This window comes from Saccopteryx bilineata, chromosome 1 (assembly GCF_036850765.1).
Source record: "Saccopteryx bilineata isolate mSacBil1 chromosome 1, mSacBil1_pri_phased_curated, whole genome shotgun sequence".
In the NCBI taxonomy this organism is placed as follows: domain Eukaryota; kingdom Metazoa; phylum Chordata; class Mammalia; order Chiroptera; family Emballonuridae; genus Saccopteryx; species Saccopteryx bilineata.
Genome location: NC_089490.1, coordinates 152143983 through 152165010, shown reverse-complemented (window position 1 = coordinate 152165010; position 21028 = coordinate 152143983). Strand labels below are relative to the sequence as shown.

The 21028-nt window shown below is 42.1% G+C and overlaps 1 protein-coding gene across 2 annotated transcripts in view; it reads left to right on the top strand.

The window, feature by feature from the left end:
* Positions 1 to 21028, top strand: part of VAV1 (vav guanine nucleotide exchange factor 1) — a 71987-nt gene that overhangs the window by 20218 nt on the left and 30741 nt on the right. For both annotated transcript variants that reach the window (XM_066274277.1, XM_066274268.1), the window contains exon 2: positions 20580 to 20696. In XM_066274277.1, the coding sequence (XP_066130374.1) occupies positions 20580 to 20696 (117 nt within the window). The remainder of the gene's footprint in view (positions 1 to 20579; positions 20697 to 21028) is intronic.

The following is a 21028-nucleotide window of genomic DNA, read 5'->3' as shown; positions in this document are numbered from 1 at the left end:
GTGGATTTGCATGTGGGTTAGATGCCAGCTGAACCCTGTTACTCTGGTGGAAGGAGAAGGGGAGCTGAAGTGGTTGCTCCCCAACAAGGAAGAAATGTCCTCATACACTCTGCCTATGTTTTGTTTAAAGGGTATTCTGTCCTTTGCCACCTTCTCCCATGCCACAGGCTACTGGGAAGTTTTTCTGGTGGTCTAACCTCAGTGGCTCCTGCTGTCTGAGGTAGCCCCTTTTTTCAGCTGGCCTCGCTCCAGCCCAGAGGGCTGATGAGTCATAATCCCTTTCCCCCTTTGAGGTGTCACATGACTGGGGGAGGGAGTCTCAAGGCTCAGCTGATCTCCCTGAGGTCTGGAAGGAACTTCCTCCCCCAAGCCAGATGAGGCCATCTGTTCTGTTGCTCTTGGTGACCTGTAAGCCATGTCAAGTATCAGCCCACAAACTCCACAAAGGCTGCTGGGCTAGAGGGTGGTACATGTGGTTCTTGTCACATACTGAACCCCCCAATATGGTCCCGCATTGCACCAGAGGGAGGCCTGGTGTGGTTCAAAGAGAGTGTGGTGCAGTGGTTAAGGGCATTGCCTCTAAGCCCAGAAAGCTGGTGTGTACTCCTCATTCCTGTCTCTGTGGCCTTAGGCGTATGTCTTCTCTGTGAACCTCAGCTGTCTCATCTGTCAAGTGGGGATTCATTCATCTATGCACCAACTTTCATTGAGCAACTTCTGTGTGCTAGTCATTGTACTAAGTGCTGAGGTCACAGCTATCAACAAAATACAGGGAGAATCCTGCCCCTGTGGAGCTGATGTTCTAGTGTGGAGAGGTGGGTGGATAGAGGACAGACAGGAAATAATAAAATAATTTAAGTGACATATACAGTGCTCCAGACAATATATGGGGAAAAAAATAAAGCAGAAAAGAAGTATGGGGAATACTGTGTGTGTGCATATGTGGTTGGGAAGGTCTCACTGAGAAGTGGTATTTCATCAAAGGTGGGAAAGAGACAAGGAAGGGAAGCCCCAGGTTAATTATGGGACTTACAGTCTAGGCAGAAAGGAACAGCTAGTACAAAGGTCCTGGGGCTCAATCATGCCTGACATGTTCTAGGAACAGCAAGGAGACCCATGTAGCCAGAGGAGAGTAAGCAAAGTGGAGAGAGGGAAGTGACAGGGACAGGTTGGGCAGTACTGTTGGCTGTGGGGAGAACTTGGGGTTGCATCTTGGTAGAATGAGAGTCCTGGGAGGGTTTTGACAATATCGCGCTGGCCGCTGTATTGAAAAGAAATTATATAAATCACAGGAGCCAGTGGCTCAGTGGATAGAGCATCCTCTTGGCTTATGGATATCATAGGTTCAATTCCTGGTCAGGGTACACAGGGAAATCAACCATATGCTTCTTTCCTCCTCTCCCTCCCTCTTCTCTCCCTCTTCCCCTCCCACAGGCAATGGCTCCCAGTGGCTCCTAGTGGCTCGATTCATTCTAGCGTTGGCCCAGGCACTGAGGATAGCTCATTGAGCATCAGCCTCTGGGGCTAAAAATAGCTCGGTTGATTCAAGCATAGGCCCCAGATGGGGCTTGCTGGGTGAATCCCTGTCTGGGCGCATGCGGGAGTCTGTCTTACTATCTTCCTTATTCTCACGTAAAAAAGAAAAAGGAAAAGAAAATAAATTATAGGGGTTTAGGGTTGGGAGCAAGGAGTCCAGGGAGGAGATTATTGCTGTAATCCAGGTGAGTGATAAGGGTGGCTCGAACCAGGGAGATGGCAATGGAGGTGGAGAGAAGGTGGAACCAACAGGATTTGCTCATGGATTGGTAATGAAGTGAGAGAAATAGAGGAGTCAAGTCGACTCTGGTGTTTTGGGTCCAAATGACTGAAAGGACAGATATTATTAGAGCCTTCCTCCTAGGTCTTGGTAACAACTCTGTTGGGAGAATTAAACAAAACCTCCACATCAGACTCTTTGTATAATATTTGGAAAAAGCTAAGTTCTCAATAAATGGTGCCTGCCCCCAACAAGGGCTGGGGGTTGTGATCATGATGGTGATACTGCAGATAATGATTATACTGATGATGGAAATGATAGTAACAATGATGATGTGATAATCATGATTGTGGTGATGATGGTGATAATTGTGGTCTGCTGATAATGATCATTTTCAGATATTGAGGGCTCACACCATACCAGGCCCTGTACCTGTATTATTATTCTAAATGATAACAGCCAGACACAGCAGGCTTTATGATGGTCCCCATTTAGTAGGCAAGAAAACAAGTTGAGAGAGAGGAGCTGACTTGCGCCAAGACACACAGAAGGTAGGAGGGTCTTCCCGTTTCCTTTTGGATCAGGAGCCCGTTGGGGGTATGTTCTCTGTCCTGTTTCTTATCTTACCATCCCCAGCACCTCCCTCCTGACTCCGAGAAGAGTAGGTAGGAGAGAAAGCACTGAAGGTTAGTGATGTTCACAGCGAAGATGCTGTGACCCTGGTCAGGAGTGAATCTGCTGATGGGAGAGATGTGTTGGGACCTCCTCCCACCTACAGCGCCTTGCTGTCCTATCCCAGCACCTCTGGGAAGTTCTTCTTGCTCCCTTATTTCTCACCTGGACTCTTTGTGAAATCTCAGTTTCTTCGAGCATTTGCGTGTCAGTCATTCTTGCAGTGACTATACTATGAAGCTCTGGAAGATAAGAGAGTAGGGGCAGACCAAGGAGAATTGCTCAGGGCATTAGCAGATGCTGCGGGTGCCCCACCTGTAAGTTCTTAGCTCACTCTGGGGTCACGTCCAGAGGGTTCTTGATGCCCCCTGAATCTCTCTGACTGAGAATGTTCTCTGGCTGTGGGAAGAGTCTCAGCCCGCCCAGGGCAGCCTAGAAGTGCTGGGGAGTTACCCTGAGCGGTGCCCACAGTTAGTGCTGGTGGAGAGTTGAGGGATCAATATCATGGTGTTCTTATTTCTGATATGGGATGATACTGGGCAAGCGCCTACCTTATCTACCAGAGGATCGAGTGCCACTTGACGTCAGCAGGCACCTGCTGGGTGGGAGTCCTTCTCTGCCCTGTCCCACTTCCCTGCTGCCCCAAGTCCTTCTTGGATCACCTCTCAGATATACTACATGTACCCAGGGGTGGGATTCAAATAATCTAACGACTGGTTCTCTGCCCTATGACCATTTTAAGTATAAAAATACTGATATACCAAAAGGTAGTTTATTATTTCATGCATTTAATATTTAAATAAGAACAATAAAAGAGGTACACAAAACTAGATTATGTTATCAGAAAAAGTTTTAAAATATTAATGAAAAAATATTAAATAATACCTGACAAAAAACAATAAAGCTGTTATTTAAGATATTTCCATATTGCTTCATAATTGGCACCCTCACTTGCAATTTTCTTTGCTTTTATCTGAGCATCATCAGCTGTGTGATTTATCCTTAACCATCTTCTCACTGTAGATTCCTTTACCTGTGGATGGAATGAACATCACTATGGGCGCTTAGAATACGCTATTGAGCAGATGAACATTAAAAAAGAGTAAGGAATGTAAATCTGTGATTTCCACATTGGGCGGCTGCCCAGGCGCCGACCTTAGAGAGCACCCTGATTACAAGTGCCATTTTAACAACCAGTTCGCTGAACTCGACAAAAAATTAGGTGTTGGTTCTGCCAAACCGGTGCGAACTGGCTGAATCCCACCTCTGCGTGTACCATAAATCCATCTGTCATGGGCTTCTTCCAGGGGTCCAAACTAGAATAGGGATGCAATCTCAGCACACCACTCGATTTGTAATGTAAGTGATACCCCAGACAACTGTGCTGTATTGTACAAAGAGTAAACACAAGGGTAATGTCTGTAATTTAATCACCATGGCGGCACACAGAGAGCATCGCTCAGAGTGGTGGAGGCCCTTCTCCCCTTGGTTCACCAGGGGAGTCTCAGCTCCGCTCTGTTCTCATCTGTTCTTCCTCGTGTGAAATCTACCACATATGAACGAGGTGGGGGAAGGCATATAGGAAATGTTTAAAGAGTAATAAAATGAGCAATGCACCCATCCCTCCGGTGAAAAATTAGAACATTACCATTTCTTGGGAATCCTTAAAACAGTGCCTCTCAAGCTTTTTTGACTAACTATAGCAAGAAATGCATTTTTTCCCATGACTCCCACACCCACTGCCTCAAGAGCATGCGTGATTGAAATGAGAGCTTTGCATCCCCATCTTTTTGACACTGAAAACATCGCAACGTGTTTTATTCCATTTTAGTGGGATCTGCTCGGCTCATTCTGTGACCTGCTAATAGTTCATGGCCCACAGTTTGGGAAACAGCCTTAGAAACCCCTGTTCGCCCTTCCTTGATTACATACCCCGTCTCCTTTCCCTACTCCCAAAAAACAGCCCACATGCTAAGGAACTGAGGCCTCCTGCTCCAAGGAGAATAAGCCATTTTGGAAGCTGATCTTCCATCTCTGACTTGATGATGAAAGCCTGGACCTACATCTAAGATTTTTTTAAATTGAATTTATTGGGGTGACACTGGTTAATATAGTTATACAGGTTTCAGGTGCCCAATTCTAAAACACATGTCTGTAATCATATCGTGGGTTCATTCCCCAAGTCGAGTCTTTGTCCACTTATTGCCGTTGCCCTTTCCTACCCTCCACAATCACCACACTGTTGTCCATGAGTTTAATTTTTTTTTGAATTTATTGATTTGAGAGAGAGAGAGAGAGAAACATTAATTTGTTGCTCCACTTAATTATGCATTCATTGGTTGATTCTTGTGTGTGCCCTGACTGAGGATTGAACCTGCAACCTGGGTGTATCAGGGTGATGCTTTAACTAACTGAGCTCCCTGGCCAGTGCAAGACTGACACCTTGACAAACACCATGAGATAACCTGAGCCAGAACCACCCAGCAAAGCTGTTTCCAGATTCTTTTCTTTTTTTAGTACTATCTCCTGACCTCAAAATGTTTACACGTAGAATGAAGAATACTAATTATATACTTGATATAGAAGCATGGGGAATAATTCCAGTTCTTAGTGCCAGAGAGCTTTCCAAATGTAGAGATATTTTTAAATTTAATAGAAATAAAAAAACAAACAAAAAACCCCCAGACGTGTTGAAGAATGGGAGGCAGGAAAGGAAGGGAAAGCAACCAGGGGTCCAAGCTTACCGCTAGAATATTTCTATCTGGGAAACCCCCACATCAAAGGGCCAGGAGGGCAGCGAGGGGTAGGTACCAGTGCCAGCAGGTAGGTGCAGGGAGGCAAGGAAAGTCTTCAAACCTAGGAAGAACTTAGTAAAACAGGTAAGAAGGGTTACAAATTCTGAGCTGAAAAATGACTCCAAGTTTTCTGTCCTTTGTGTTTTTTGTGTGTGGGCAGGTGAGCATTTAAGGGCTATGCTCCTGGTGCATTCTAGCTACTACACAGGGCAGGGCAGAGGCTGGGCTAGCCAGCCCCAAAGTTTCCTGTGCACAGAATCACCTGGAGGCATTTGTTTAAAATGCAGACTCCTGGATTCCAAACCCTGGAGATTCTGACTTTGTTGGAGTGGTGCAGAAGCCAGGAGTCTACATTTTAACTGGTACCCCCACATGATTCTGATGTATGTTTGGCTGTGGGGGGAAAATGGGCTAGAACTTCTAGAAGATTCTCAAATTAAGATCTGATTTTTTTCTTTCTTTTTTTTTTTGTGGCAGAGTCAGAGAGAGGGACAGATAGGGACAGACAGGAAGGGAGAGAGATGAGAAACATCAATTCTTCGTTGCGGTTTCTTAGTTGTTTATTGATTGATTTCTCATATGTGCCTTGACCCAGGGGCTACAGCAGACTGAGTGACCCCTTGCTTGAGCCAGTGACCTTAGGCTCAAACCAGTGAGCCTTGCTCAAACCAGATGAGCCTGTGCTCAAGCTGGCGACCTCGGGGTCTCGAACCTGGGTCCTCCACATCCCAGTCCAACGCACGCTCTATCCACTGTGCCACCACCTGGTCAGGCAAGATCTGAAATTTTAATACTTAAATTCTTTTGAGGCTTCTGGTCAAGATGTCAGAGTAGGTAGATGGTGTACTATTCACCTCTTCCCATGGCTACTTGAAAATTACAACTAAATTGCAGAACAACCATCGTTCAGAGTTGCTGAATAGAAGTCCTATCACTAAGGACTTACAGAAGAAGCCATGTCCAGACTGGTAGGAGGGACGAAGACACAGAACGGGTTGGTTCCACACCCACTGGTGGTGGATAAAAATCGGGAGAATATCTTAGCTATAGAGGTCTCCCCTGAGGAATGAGGGGTCTCAGCCCCACCAGGCTTCACAACATGGCAGCCAGTGAGCAACTCAAGAGGCCAAAGTGGAAGCTACACTGTCTTTTATTCCTTAGCCTCGAATAGTAGTCCCATATTGTTATTTGCACCGTGCTCTGTTAGTCACACAGGACCAATCTTGGTTCAGTGAGAGAGGATTACAAACAGGGCATGAATACTGTGGTTCGTGGACCACTGGGGGCCATCTTGGAGGTATTACTGTAATTACATTGTTTTAATTACTGTAGATTTATGATTAGTTGATATCTGGTAGGACTAGTACTCCTGCTTTTTTTTTTTTTTTTTTTTTTTTTTAATAAAATTGTCTTGGCTCTTTGTGACTCTGCTTTTCCATACAAATTTTAACATTCATGTGTCAAGTTCAGCAAAAAACCCAGTAAACTTAATAACAAAAATGAAACAAACACAATCCTTAAACTTCAAAATGAACAAATATGGTCTGGCTTAGAATAAATCTTATTAAAAGTTGAGATTTTAATAGAAATTGCATTAAATCTATAGCTCATTTATGGAAAGGGTAAAAATTTTAAAATATTGGGTCTTCTAGATATGAATTAGTACATATTTCACTCTATTTATTTAGATCTCCTTATATGTCTTTTGATAGCATTTTATAATTTTTTCTGTAAAGTGTCTGTACTTCTTTCCATTAGATTTGTTAGAGATTACCAGCATTTTTATTTGTTTGTTTGTTTTACATTTTTTAGGCTATGGTAAATGGTATTCTTTTAAAATCAAAGTCCAGTTTTCACATAGCGAAATGCTCAAGCCTTCAGCTTACTGCTCAATCAGTTCTAGCACATGCCTACTCTTGTGCAACCTATACCCTTATCGAGACACAGAACATTTCCATTACTTGTGGGGTTTCTGAGTCAATCTCTGCCACCCTCTCCACCCCAGAAGTAACCACTGATCTGATTTCTATCACTGTAGGTTGGTTTTGCTTATTCTAGGATTTTGCAAATGTTATCTTAAAACAAAACAAAACACCATTTTCTGATTGATTGTTGCTGATGTACCAACACATAATAAACTTCATATATTGATACTGTATGCAGTCACATTGCAAAATTATTTTTTAAAATAATTTTTTATTTTTTAATTACAGTTGGTATACAATATTATATGTTTTTAAAATATTTTTATATATTGATCTTAGAGAAAAAGGAAGGGAGAGAGAAAGAGAGAGAAATAGAGAAAAACATTGATTTGTTATTTCACTTATTTATGCATTTATTGGTTGATTCTTGTGTGTGAATCAAACCTTGGCATATTGGGATGATGCCCTAACCAACTGAACTACCTGGCCAGGGCCAGTATACAATATTATATTAGTTTCAGGTGTACAGCATAGTGGTTAGACATTTATATAACTTATGAAGTGATCACCATAAAAAGTCTTGCACCCACCTGCACCATACATATACTGACTACATTCCCTATGCTGTACTTTTTCCCCTCTATGCTGTACTTTTATATCCCCATAACTATTTTGTAACTGCCAATTTGTATTTCTTAATCCCTCATTGTTTTCACTCAGTTAGTCCCTCTAACTCTCTTCCCCGTGGCAACCATCAATCAGTCTGTTCTTTGTATCTATGAGTTTGTTCTGTTTTGTTTTTTAGATTCCACATATAAGTGAAATCATGTGGTATTTGTCTTTCTCCGACTTAACCGCACTTAGGGTAATAGCTAAATTATCTTATTAATGCTGGTTATCTAGCTGTACATTCTTTGGGGCTTTCAATGTTGTCAATCGTATCATCTGCAGAAATGACCATTGTAATTCTTTCTCTTCCTCCTGTCCTGTCCTGCAGTGCAGGTGAAAGTCTTTAGCACGCTCGTGAACAGAATTGGTAATCACAGGCAGCCTTGACTTGGCTCTGATTTCTCAGGGAATCCTTTTAACATTTCACTATGACATATAATGTTTTGCTTTTTATTTATAACAAAGGTTTAAGGTTTTTTGAAGATGCTTTTTATCAGGTTACAGAAGTTCCTTCCCATTTCTTTACCAAGAGTGGTTCTTTTGAAAGTTGCATTGCTGCTGTGTCTCTTGTGTGTGTCTCACTGTGGCTAACCTCTTGTTGACAGTGGGAGAGCAGGATCCAGTTAGAATGTAACACTCCCATTGATATATTTATTTTACACTGGCTTTGGTTTACAACAAATGATCCTAGTTTCCTCTTATAGTAGGATGCAACGTTCTCTTCTTAAATACATCTGTTTAAGTTAAAGTTAAGTCAGAATCCGTGTTTCCATAGAGAATGGGTTAGGATGTGGCACTAACTGAGCAGACGCAGTCTGCGGAGGGAAGTGTGAGGTACACGACACAAGGAACACTGTGTGTTGAGCTGATTCATATGTGCCGTTAAAGCCCAGTGCTCGAAGTCATGCTGCCGGGGCTTGCATCCTGACTGTCTGGTTCTGCCTCAGTTTCCTTACCTGCAAAATGAGGATAGTAATAGTCCTTATCCTGCAGGATGGTTGGGAAGATTCCATGTCATCTAGCCATCAATAAATAGATATATGGAGACAGAGACAGAGAGAAATCACAGAAGCAGAGAGTAGAATGGTGGTTGCCAGGGGCAGAGTGGTGGGGGACTGCGGAGAAGTCAAGGGGTCTAAACTTACAATGATGGAGGATGAATCAGTCTAGAGGTGTAATGTCCAGGTGTGATGACTGTCCTTCATAACATTATTGATAACACTGGATATATGTTGAGAGAGTAGGTTTCAGGGGCATTTATTACACACAAAAACACGGTGGCTGTGAGATATGTCAGCGTGACCGTAGTCATTTCACTGTGTATATCCAATCATCCTGTTGTGCACCTTAAATATATACATTTTTAATATTAAAGGATATAAAATTTAAAACTATATAGACAGAATGCTGGGGATTGAGTACATACATGATGGTCACTCGTGCAGGGCAGTGAGGGTCTGTGGTCCAGAAAGCCATCTCTGGATTCCAGCATCCTGGAGTTTAATTACAGCTTTTCCATGGATTTCCTCCTGCTGTGGATAATCTTGGGCTCTCTGAATTTCTTTCCCTTTCTGAAATGGCTTCCTTGTAGGGAACAGGGTTGCCATGAGAACAGAATAAATCTGAGTGCCCACCCACTGGTAGCAGTCATCTAAGAATGTAAGTGTTGTAACTGCAGAATGACAGAGTGGGGTTAGGAGGGACCCAGGAATCACCTGGAGAGCTTGTTAAAAGGAAGGTTTGCAGGCCTCATCACTATCCATCTATTCAACAAATATTTATTGTGGGTCTACTACAGTATTCCAGGTAATGGACATACCCAAGGAGCAGAACAGGGGCCCTGCCCTCCTAAAATTGACATTTTATTGGGGGTGAGGGCTGAAAAATAAAGCACAGTAGAGGATAGACAATGTCAGAATGGGAGGTTTTGCAGTTTTATTTATTTTTCTTTGTTGTCTATATATTTTTTCCTTTTTTATTGAATGTATTGGGGTGACACTGGTTATTATAGGTTCACAATTCCATAACACATCATCGGTACCCTGTATTGTGTGTTCACCACCCTGAGTCAGTCTTCTTCCATCACCATTCATCCCCTCTATACTGTCCTCCACCCCCCCTCCACTCCCCGCTCCTCTCCCCGGTAAATTCCCACACTGTTAACCTGGCCATGTGTTTTTTCTATTTTGTGCTCAATGTCTCCACTTCCCTCACATAGCCTTCCAACAGCTGTCAGCATGCTCTCTATGAGTCTGTCTCTATTTTGTTTGTTAGTTCATTTTGTTCATTAGATTTCAGTTAGCATAGTGCTCTCTGGGTCCATCCATGCTGCAGCAAAAGGTAAGATTTCCTTCTTTTTTATGGCTGACTAGTATTTCATTGTGTAAATTTACCACAGCTTTTTTTTTATCCACTCATCTACTGATGGACACTTGGGCTGCTTCCAAATCTTGGCTATTGAAAATAACACTGCAGCGAACATAGGGGTGCATGTATTCTTTCAAATCAGTGTTTTGGGTTTCTTTGGATAAATCCCCCAAATTGGAACCATTGGGTTATAAGGCAGTTCCATTTAAAATTTTTTGAGGTAACTCCATACTGCTTTCCACTGAGGCTGCATTTTCACCAACAGTGCACACGAGTTCCCTTTTCTCCACACCCTCACCAATGCTTGTTTGTTGATTTGATGGTAGCCATTCTAAGAGGTGTGAGGTGAATCTCATTGTGGTTTTAATTTGCATTTCTCTGATGATTAGTGATGTTGAGCATCTTTTCATGTTTCTATTGGCCATCTGTATGTCCTCTTTGGAGAAGTGTCTATTCAGGACCTTTGCCCATTTTTTAATTGGATTGTTTGTTTTTTGGGTGTTGAGTTTTATAAGTTCCGTATAAATTTAGGATACTAACCTCTTATCAGATGTATCATTAATGAATATGTTCTTCCATTTGGTGGATTGTCTTTTCATTTTGTTAACAGTTTCCTTTGCTGTGCAAAAAATTTTAGTTTGATGTAGTTCTATTTGTTTGTTTATTTATTTGCTTGTTGTTTCCCTTGGTGAGGAGATATATCAGACAACATATTGCTGCGAGAAATGTTGGAGATTTTACTGCCTATGATTTCTTCTAGAATTTTTATGGTTTGAGTCTAACATTTAAGCCTTACTTGAATCTGTTTTAAGGTTATTATTGTATATGGTGTAAGAAGGTGGTCTAGTTAATTTATTTGTTTACTTATTTTGCACATATCTGTCCAATTTTCCCAACACCATTTATTGAATAGACTGTCTTTACCCCATGTATGTTCTTGCTTTCTTTGTCAAATCTGCTCACAAAAATTAGGGGATGTTTTATTGCTTCATATTCATTTTGAAATATCCTCTAATTCTGCTCACAAAATAGGGGATATTTTATCACTTTATATTAATTTTGAAATATCCCCTAATTTTTGTGAGCAGTATATTAATTGACTATAAAGGTGTGGGTTGATTCTTGGGCTCTCTATTCTGTCCCATTGATCTACGTGTCTGGTGTTTTTTTTTTGTTTTTTTGAGAACGCCACACTCTACATGTCTGCTTTTATGCCAGTACCATGATTTTTAAAAAATCTTTATTTTAGTGAGAGGAGGGGAGGCAGAGAGACAGACTCCCACATGCACCCCGACCAGAATCCACTCAGCAATCCCACTAGGGGGTGATGCTCTGCCCATCTGGGGTGTTGCTCCTTTGCAACCAGAGCCATTTTTTTAGTGTCTGAGGTGGAGGCCTGTGGAGCCATCCTCAGTGCCCTAGGCCAACTTGCTGGATCCAATCCAGCCATCGCTGTGGGAGGGGAAAAGCACATGCGCAAGAGCAAGCAAGTGAGAGAGAGAGAAAGAGAGAAGGGGGTGGGGTAGAGAAGCAGATGGGCGCTTCTCCTGTGTGTCCTCACCAGGAATCGAATCCAGGACATCCACATGCTGGGCTGACGCTCTACCACTGAGCCAACTAGCCAGTGCCCATGATTTTCTTTAAGCGTGAGAGACAGAGAGAGACAGAAAGAAAGAAAGACAGACAAACAGACAGGAAGGAAGAGATGAGGAGCATAAGCTCATAGTTGCGTCACATTAGTTGTTCATTGATTACTTCTCATACATGCCTTGACTGGGCTGGACCAGTAACCTCTTTCTCAAGCCAGTGACCTTGGGCTCAAGTTAGCAACCTTGGGGTCCAAGCTAACAACCATGGGGTCATGGCTATGATCCCATGCTCCAGCTGGCAACCCTGCACTCAAGCTGATGAGCCTGCACTCTGGCTGGCAACCTTGGGGTTTTAAACTTGGGTCCTCAGTGTCCGAGGTTGATACTCTATTCATTGTGCCACTGCCTGGTCAGGCAGTACCATGATGTTTTGATTACTATGGCCTTGTAGTATAGTTTGACATCAAATAGTGAGACTCCTCCAATTTTTTTCTTCTTTCTCAAGATTGCTGTGGCTATTTTAGGTCTTTTGTGGTTCCACATAAATTTTTGAAATATTTGTTCTAGTTCTGTGTAATATGCCATTGGTATCTTGATAGGAATTGCATTGGATCTATAGATTGCTTTGGGTAGTATGGACATTTAAGTGATATTAAATCTTCCTATCCATGAACATGATATGTACTACTTCCACTTGTTTGTACTTTCTTCAATTTCTTATAATTTTCCAAGTATAGGTCTTTTTTATATTTTTTTTGCAAAAGAGGGGGAGAGAGACGGGAAGGGAGAGATATGAGAAACACCAAGTCATAGCTGCAGCACCTTAGTTATTTGATTGCTTTTTGTATATGCCTTTTTGGGGGACTCCAGCTGAGCCAGTTACCCTTTGCGCAAGCCAGCAAGCTTGGACTCAAGCCAGCGACCTTTGGACTCAAGCCAGTGACTTGGAATCAAGCTAGCAACCATGGACTCAAACCAGTGACTTTTGGGCTCAAGCCAGTGACCACAGGATCATGTCAGTTATCCAACACTCAAGCCAGTGACCCCACGCTCAAGCCAGATGGGCCTGCACTCAAGCCAGTGACATCAGGGTTTTGAACCTGGGACTTTCACATCCCAGGTTGACACTCTATCCATTGCAGCACCACTGTCAGGCCTGAGTATAGGTCCTTTACATCCTTGGTTAAATTTCTTCCTAGGTTTTTGTTTTTTTCTAAGCAGTTGTAAATGGGATTTTTTTTTTTTTTTTTTTTTTTTTAGCAAGAGACAGAGATGGAAACAGAGACAGACAGACAGGAAAGGAGAGAGATGAGAAGCATCAACTCATAGTTGTGGCACCTTAGTTGTTCATTGATTGCTTTCTCCTATGTGCATGGATCGGGGAGTGCCAGCTGAGCTAGTAACCCTTTGCTCAAGCCAGCGACCTTGGGCTTCAAGGCAGCAACTATGGGGTCATGTCTGTGGATCCCATGCTCAAGCTGGTGTGCCTGCTCTCAAGCGATGACCTTGGGGTTTTGAGCCTGGATCCTCAGCATCCCAGGCTAATGCTCTGTCCACTGGGCCACTGCCTGGTTAGGCAGGATTGTTTTCTTAGTTTCCCTTTCTGATAGTTCATTATTGGTATATAAAAATGCAACTGACTTCTGGATATTTATTTTGTATCTTGCTACTTACTGAATTCATTTATCAGTTCTAGTTGTTTTTTGGTGGAATTTTTAGGGTTACCTATATACAAAATCATGTCATCTACAAAAAATGACATTTTTATTTGTTTCCAATTTTTTTTTCTTTTCTTCCTTTCCAATTGGGATGCCTTTTATTTCTTCTTCTTACTTGATTGTTGTGGCTAGGACTTCTGGTACAATGTTGAATAAGAGTGGTGAAAGTGGACCTCCCTGCCTTGTTCCTGATCTTAAGGGAAATGCTTGTAGTTTTTGCCCATTGAGTATGATGATGTTGGCTGTGTTTGTCATAGATGGCCTTGATTACTTGAGGTATGTTTCCTCTATTTCTGCTTTGCTGAGAGTTTTTTTTTTATTATAAATGGGTGCTGGATTTTATCAAATGCTTCTTCTGCATCTATTGATATGATCATGTAGTTTTTATCTTTTATTTTGTTTATATGGTGTATCATGTTAATTGATTTGTGGATATTATTCCAACCTTGCATCCCCAGGAGAAATCCCACTTGATCATGCAGTATGATCTTTTTAATGTATCACTGGGTCCAGTTTGATACTATTTTGTTGAAGATTTTAGCGTCTATGTTCATCAGGGATATTGGCCTAAAAGTTTCTTTCTTTGTAGTGTCTTTATCCGGTTTTGGAATTAGAATAATGCTGGATCTGTAACATGAGTTTATGAGTCTTCCCTCTTCTTGGATTTTTTGGAATAGTTTGAGAAGGACATGTGTTAGTTCCTTGAATATTTGGTAAAATTCACCTGTGAATCCATTTGGTCCAGGACTTTTGTTTGTTACGAGTTTTTTTTATTATGCTTCAGTTTCACTGGTTGTAATCTGTTTATTCAGATTCTCCGATTCTTTCTGATTCAATTTTGGAAGATTGTAGGTTTTTAGGTATTTATCCATTTCTTCCAGATTGTCCAATTTCTTTTTTGAGAGAGAGAGAGAGAAAGAAAGAGAGAGAGAGAGAAAGAGAGACACAGGAAGGGAAAGAGATGAGAAGCTTGAATTTGTGGTTGATGTACCTTAGTTGTTAATTGATTGCTTTCTCATATGTGCCTTGACCCCTTGCTCAGCCAGTGGCCACTTGCTCAAGCAGTGCTCTTGGGCTCAAGCCAGCAACCATGGGGTCATGTCTATGATCCCATGCTCAAGTCGGTGACCCTGTGCTCAAGCCGGATGAGCCTGTACACAAGCTGGTGACGTAGGAGTTTTGAATCTGGGACCTCAGCATCCCAAGTTGATGCTGTATCTACTGCACCACCACCTGGTTAGGCAGATTGTCCAATTTGTTGGCATATAGTTTTTCATAATATTTTCTTTTAATTTTTTGTATTTTTTATGTCAATTTTCACCTCTCTTCTTTTGTTTCTGATTTTATTTATTTGTGTCCTTTCTCTTTTTTCTGGATGAGTCTGATTAAAGTTGTTGATCTTATTTATCTTTTCAAAGTACTAGCTCTTGATTTCACTGATCTTCTGTGTTGTTATTTTTAGACTCTATTTCATTTTTTTCTGCTCTGATCTTTATTATTTCCTTCCTTTTACTCACTTTGGGCCTTTTTGTTGTTGTTCTTTTTCCAAGTTCCTTTAAGCATAAAGTTAGATTGTTTATTTGAAAATTTTCTTGTTTCATTAGATAGGACTGTAATGCTATGAATTGCTCTCTTAGGATTGCTTTTGCTGTGTCCTATAGATTTTGAGTATGTAGTTGTGTTTTGATTTTCATTTGTTTCAAGGTATTTTTTGATTTGTTCACTAATTTCATTGTTAACCATTCATTGTTTAATGACATATTATTATTATTATTATTATTATTATTTATTTATTTTTTTTTTGGTATTTTTATGAAGTTGGAAATGGGTAGGCAGTCAGACAGACTCCCGCAGGCGCCTGACTGGGATCCACTTGGCATGCCCACCAGGGGGCAATGCTCTGCCCATCTGGGGCATCGCTCTGTTGCAACCAGAGCCATTCTAGCACCTGAGGCAGAGGCCATAGAGCCATCCTCAACCCCCCCCCAACTTTGCTCCATGGAGCTTTGGCTGCGGGAGGGGAAGAGAGAGACAGAGAGGAAGGAGAGGGGGAGGGGTGGAGAAGCAAATGGGCGCTTCTCCTGTGTGCCCTGGCTGGGAATCAAACCCAGGACTCCTGCACACCAGGCCGACACTCTACCACTGAGCCAAACCAGCCAGAGCCTAATGACATATTATTTAGCCTCCATGTCTTTGTGTGATTTTCAGTTTTGTGGTTGATTTCTAGTTTTATACCATTATGGTCAGAGAAAATGCTTGATATAATATCAATCTTAATTTTACTAAGACTTGTTTTGTGTCCTAACATGTGGTCTGTCCTAGAAAATGTTCCATGGGCACTAAAAGAATGTATATACTGCTGCTTTAAGGTGAAATGCTGTGAAGATATTAATTAAACCCAACTAGTGTGTCTTTTAAGGCCACTGTTTCCTTACTGATTTTCTGTGTGGGATATCTATCCACTAATTTCGATGTGGTGTTGAAATCCCCTACTATGACTGTATTGCTGTCGATCACTCCCTTTGTATGCATCAAGATTTGCTTTACATATTTAGGAGATTCTATGTTAGGTACATATACGTTTACAAGGGTTATATCCTCTTGTTGGATTGCTCCCTTTATTATTATGTATTGTCCTTCTTTGTCCCTTACTATAACCTTTGTTTTAAAGTCTTTTGTCAGATATAACTATGTCTACCCCAGCTTTTTTCCCCCCATTTCCATTTGCATGAAATATCTTTTTCCGTCCCTTTACTTTAGTCTGTATGTATCTTTTATTCTGAGGTGGGTCTCTGTAGACAGCGTATCTATGGGTCTTGTTTTATTATTCATTCAGCTACTCTATGTCTTTTTTTGTGTGTGACAGAGACAGAGAGAGGGACAGGTAGGGACAGACAGGCAGGAAGAGAGAGAGATGAGAAGCATCAATTCTTCATTGCCACTCCTTCGTTGTTCATTAAATATTCTCTCATATATGCCTTGACGGGGGGAGGCTATATTGGAGTGAGTGACCCCTTGTGACCTTGGTCTTCAAGCCAGCAACCTTTGGGCTCAAGCCAGAGACCATGGGGTCATGTCTATGATCCCATGCTCAAGCCAGCAACCTCGTGCTCAAGCTGGTAAACCTGTGCTCAAGCCGAAGACCTTGGGGTTTCAAACCTGGATCTTCCACATCCCAGTCTGACTCTCTACCCACTGCACCACTCCTAGTCAGAGTACTCTATATCTTTTGATTGGAGCATTTAATCCATTTACATTTAAAGTGATTATTGATAGGTATGCCATTTTATTCTTTTAACTATGTTCCTCTGGTGGTCTTCTTCCTCCTCCTTTTTCTTCAAGGTAACCTGTAGACAAAAACCTGAAGCAATTGGCAAGGAACCTTGTGGACATCAGGGTGGATGAGTTTGCCAGGGCTGTGGCAAGGGTGGGAGGGCTTCAACAACAGAAATTTATTTCTTAAGTTCTGAAGGCTGGAAGTCCAAATCAAGGTATAAGTGGGTTTGGTTTCTTCTGAGGCCTCTTTCCTTGGCTTGCAGATGGATACCTTCTCCCTGTGCCTCACATGATTTTCCTTTTGTACATATCTGTACACTAACTTCTTCTTATAAGGACACCAATTGTATTGGATTAGAGCCTACTTTGTGACCTTATTATACCTCAACTACCTCCTTAGAGGCCCTATCTCCAAATATAGTCCCATTATGACATCCTGGGATTAGGACTTCAACATACGAATTTGGAGGGGGGTACACAATTCAGTCCACAACACAGGGAAAAGTATATTCCAAGAAGTGGGCATAACTAGTACAAAGGCCCTGGGGCAGAACTGTGCCTGTACTGTTGTAGGAATAGTGTGGAGGCCAGTGTGGCTGGAGAAGAGTGAGTGAGAAGGAGAGAGGGAGTAGGTAGAGCAGAGAGGTGACGGAAACAGGTTGTGAAGGGTCTTGTGGGCTTCACGGAGAACTTAGTCTTTTATCCTGAGGGAGATGGCAGCCCTGAAGAGCTGTGTGTAGAGGAAGGACAGGACCTAATGCAGATGTTCACAAACTGAGTAGGTAGGAAGAGGAATTACCTGGAAGATACCTTTTTTATTGAGATAGAATTCATATACCATAAAATTCACCCTTTAAAAAAATTTTTTTACAGAGACAGAGAGACAAAGGGAGGGACAGATAGGGACAGACAGACAGAAAGGGAGAGAGATGAGAAGCATAAATCCTTCATTGTGGCACCTTAGTTGTTCATTGATTGCTTTCTCATTTGTGCCTTGACTGAGGGGCTACTGCAGACCGAGTGACCTCTTGTTCAAGCCAGTGACCTTGGCCTCAAGCTGGTGAGCTTTGCTCAAACCAGATGAACCCGCACTCAAGCTGGCGACCTCGAGGTCTCGAACCTGGGTCTTCTGCATCCCAGTCCGACACTCTAGCCACTGTGCCACCGCCTTATTAGGCTAAAATTTACCATTTTAAAGTGCATAATTCAGTGGGATTTTTTTGTTTTGTTTTGTATGTTTGTTTGTTTTCTTAAGTGAGGGAAGAGGAGATAGTGAGACAGACTCCTGCATGCACCCTGACCGGGATTCACCCAGCAACCCCCATCTAGGGCCGATGCTCCAATCAACTGAGCTATTTTTAGTTCCTGAGGTTGACACACTTGGACCAACCAAGCTATCCTCAGTGTCCTGGCCGATGCTTAAAACAATCAAGCCACTGGCTGTGAGGGGAAAGAGAATGAGAAGGGGGAGAGGGATGGGAAAAGAAGCAAATGGTCACTTCTCCTGTGTGCCCTGACTGGGAATTGAACCCAGGACATCTATATGCTGGGCCAATACTCTATCCACTGAGCCAACTAGCCAGGGCTCAGTAGTTTTTAATATAGTTACAAAATTGTATAACTATTACTTCTATATAATTCCACAGCATCACACCTCCCCCCAAAGAAACCTCATCCCCATCAACAGCCATCTCCAATTCTCCCTTCCCTGGCCCCTGGCAAACACTAACCTACTTCCTGTCTCTATGGATGTGCCTGTTTTGGACATTTCACATAAATGGAACAATTTTTTCTGGCTTCTCTCATTAAGCATTATATTTTTAAGGTTCAACCACTTAGTGAGTGTCAGTACTGTATTCCTTTTCTTGGCTGAGAAATATTCCAGTGTGTGAATTTGCCTATACTGGACATTTGTATGACTGTAATTACACAATATGTGGCTTTGGGTGATGCATTTTAACCAGATCAAATAGTTCCAGAAATCTTGGTCAACATCAACTTCATTGAGTGTGCTGGGGGTCATGGGAGAGGCCAGCTCTGTGTGCTGGGGGAGGCTGTTGGTCTGGAGGTTGGTTAGAATTCTTTAGGATCTGAGGACACTTTGAGAGAGCTGAGCCCACTGGGATATTTGAATGAGCTGATATTGGGCAAATGCAAGGCATGAGGGCGTATGTATATCAGAGCCAAATACCCCCCAAACCAGCATAATGTCCTGTATGTCTGACAGTTGATGTTTTTTGGTCTCCAGTCACAATAACCCAACCCAAACTGTTTCAATCACAAAAGGAATGTGTTGACTCATGAAATAGAAAAGTTCAGGGGCTTTTCAATAAATGGAAACACACAATATATGACCATTTGTGTCTGGCTTCTTTCACTCAGCATCATGTTTTGTTGTTGTTGTTTTAAACAATTTTTTTTTCCTTTTACAGAGACAGAGAGAGAGAGTCAGAGAGAGGGATAGACAGGGACAGACAGACAGAAACGGAGAGATGAGAAGCATCAATCATTAGTTTTTCATTGTGCATTGCAATTTGCAACACCTTAGTTGTTCATTGATTGCTTTCTCATATGTGCCTTGACCGCGGGCCTTCAGCAGACCGAGTAACCCCTTGCTTGAGCCAGCCACCTTGGGCTCAAGCTGGTGCTTTTTGCTCAAACCAGATGAACCCGCACTCAAGCTGGCGACCTCGTAGTCTCGAACCTGGGTCTTCCGCATCCCAGTCCGACGCTTTACCCACTGCGCCACCGCCTGGTCAGGCAGCATCACGTTTTTGAAGGTTTCACTTTGTGTATCACGTTTGAGGGTGCCCCCTTTTTATGGCTGAATAACATTCCATTGTATGGCTATTTTGTTAAGGCATTTATCAGTAGTGAATGGACGTAGGGAAATTTGTAAAGACAGAAAGCAAACCTGTGGTTGCCAGGGGGAAGGAGAAGAGCGGAGAGTAGAAAGTCACTGCTTTACTGGGCACTGGGTTTCTTTTTTGAGGGGATAAAAGTGTTTTGGAACTAGATGAAGTGATAGTTATAGAACGTTGTGAATGTATAGGGTACACTCCACAATGGTTAATGGTTCAATCTTTTCATTGTGGTAAAATATATATATATAATACTTATTTTATATATGTATGAATAAAATAATATAAATGTTTTATAAATATAAGTAAAGATTATATCAAAATATATTAATAACATATAAATAAAATTTTCATATTTATTATTTTAACCCTTTGTAAGTGTACAGTTCAGTGACATTAAATACATTCACACTGTTGTGTAACTGTCACCTCTATCTCCAAAACCTTTCATCCTCTGAAATTGAAATGCTGTTCCCATTAAATGCTAACTCCCATCCCCCTCCCCCAGCCCCTGGCACCCACCATCTACTTTCTGTCTCTGTGGATCTGACTCCTCTAGGGACTTCATATAAGTAGAATTATACAGTATTTGTCCTTGTGTATTTGGCTTTATTCACTGAGCACAATGTTTTCAAGGTTCATTCATGCTGTAGCATAAATAAAAATTGTGTTCCTTTTTAATAGCTGAATAATTTTCCATTGTATGTATTGTGGTACATTTGGTTACTGATCAATGGTTAACTTTATGTTGTATGAATTTTACTTCAATAAAAACTTGAGGGGTAGATCTGGTTCTTGGTAAAGCTGTATGTTCATCAGAAGCAGGTGTGGTTTATAGAGAAGCTGCCCGATAGTTTCCCCTTCCGTTCCCATCCCCAGGTCAGGCTGTTGGGGCTGAGATTCTCCCCGACCCCGTTATGTTTCCCACCTTCATTTCTGTTCTGTTCACAGTTCCTGTGCCTTAAGAACATCCGGACCTTCCTGTCTACCTGCTGTGAGAAGTTTGGCCTCAAGCGGAGCGAGCTCTTTGAAGCCTTTGACCTCTTCGATGTGCAGGATTTCGGGAAGGTGAGCTGAGCACACTGAGCCCAAAGACTGGACTTTAATTTATTTCCATGAACATCTGCACTAGGCGGGCTAAGAGCTGTTAAGGGAAGGACTGATGTGCCATGCCAGGCCATCACCAAATGCAAAGAGCCTGGCTTAGGACATGTGGAATTATGTTAGAGTCCCTGCTTCACCACCTGCTGTGTGACCTCAGATATGTGGCCATGCCTCTGAGTCCTAGGGAATAATATCAGTCCATCCTCTTTGAGTGGTTATGAGGATTAAATAGTCAACAGGACCAAGTGGTGCGTACTCAGTTAAGGGAACACTGGCATGCTGATATGGGGGAATGG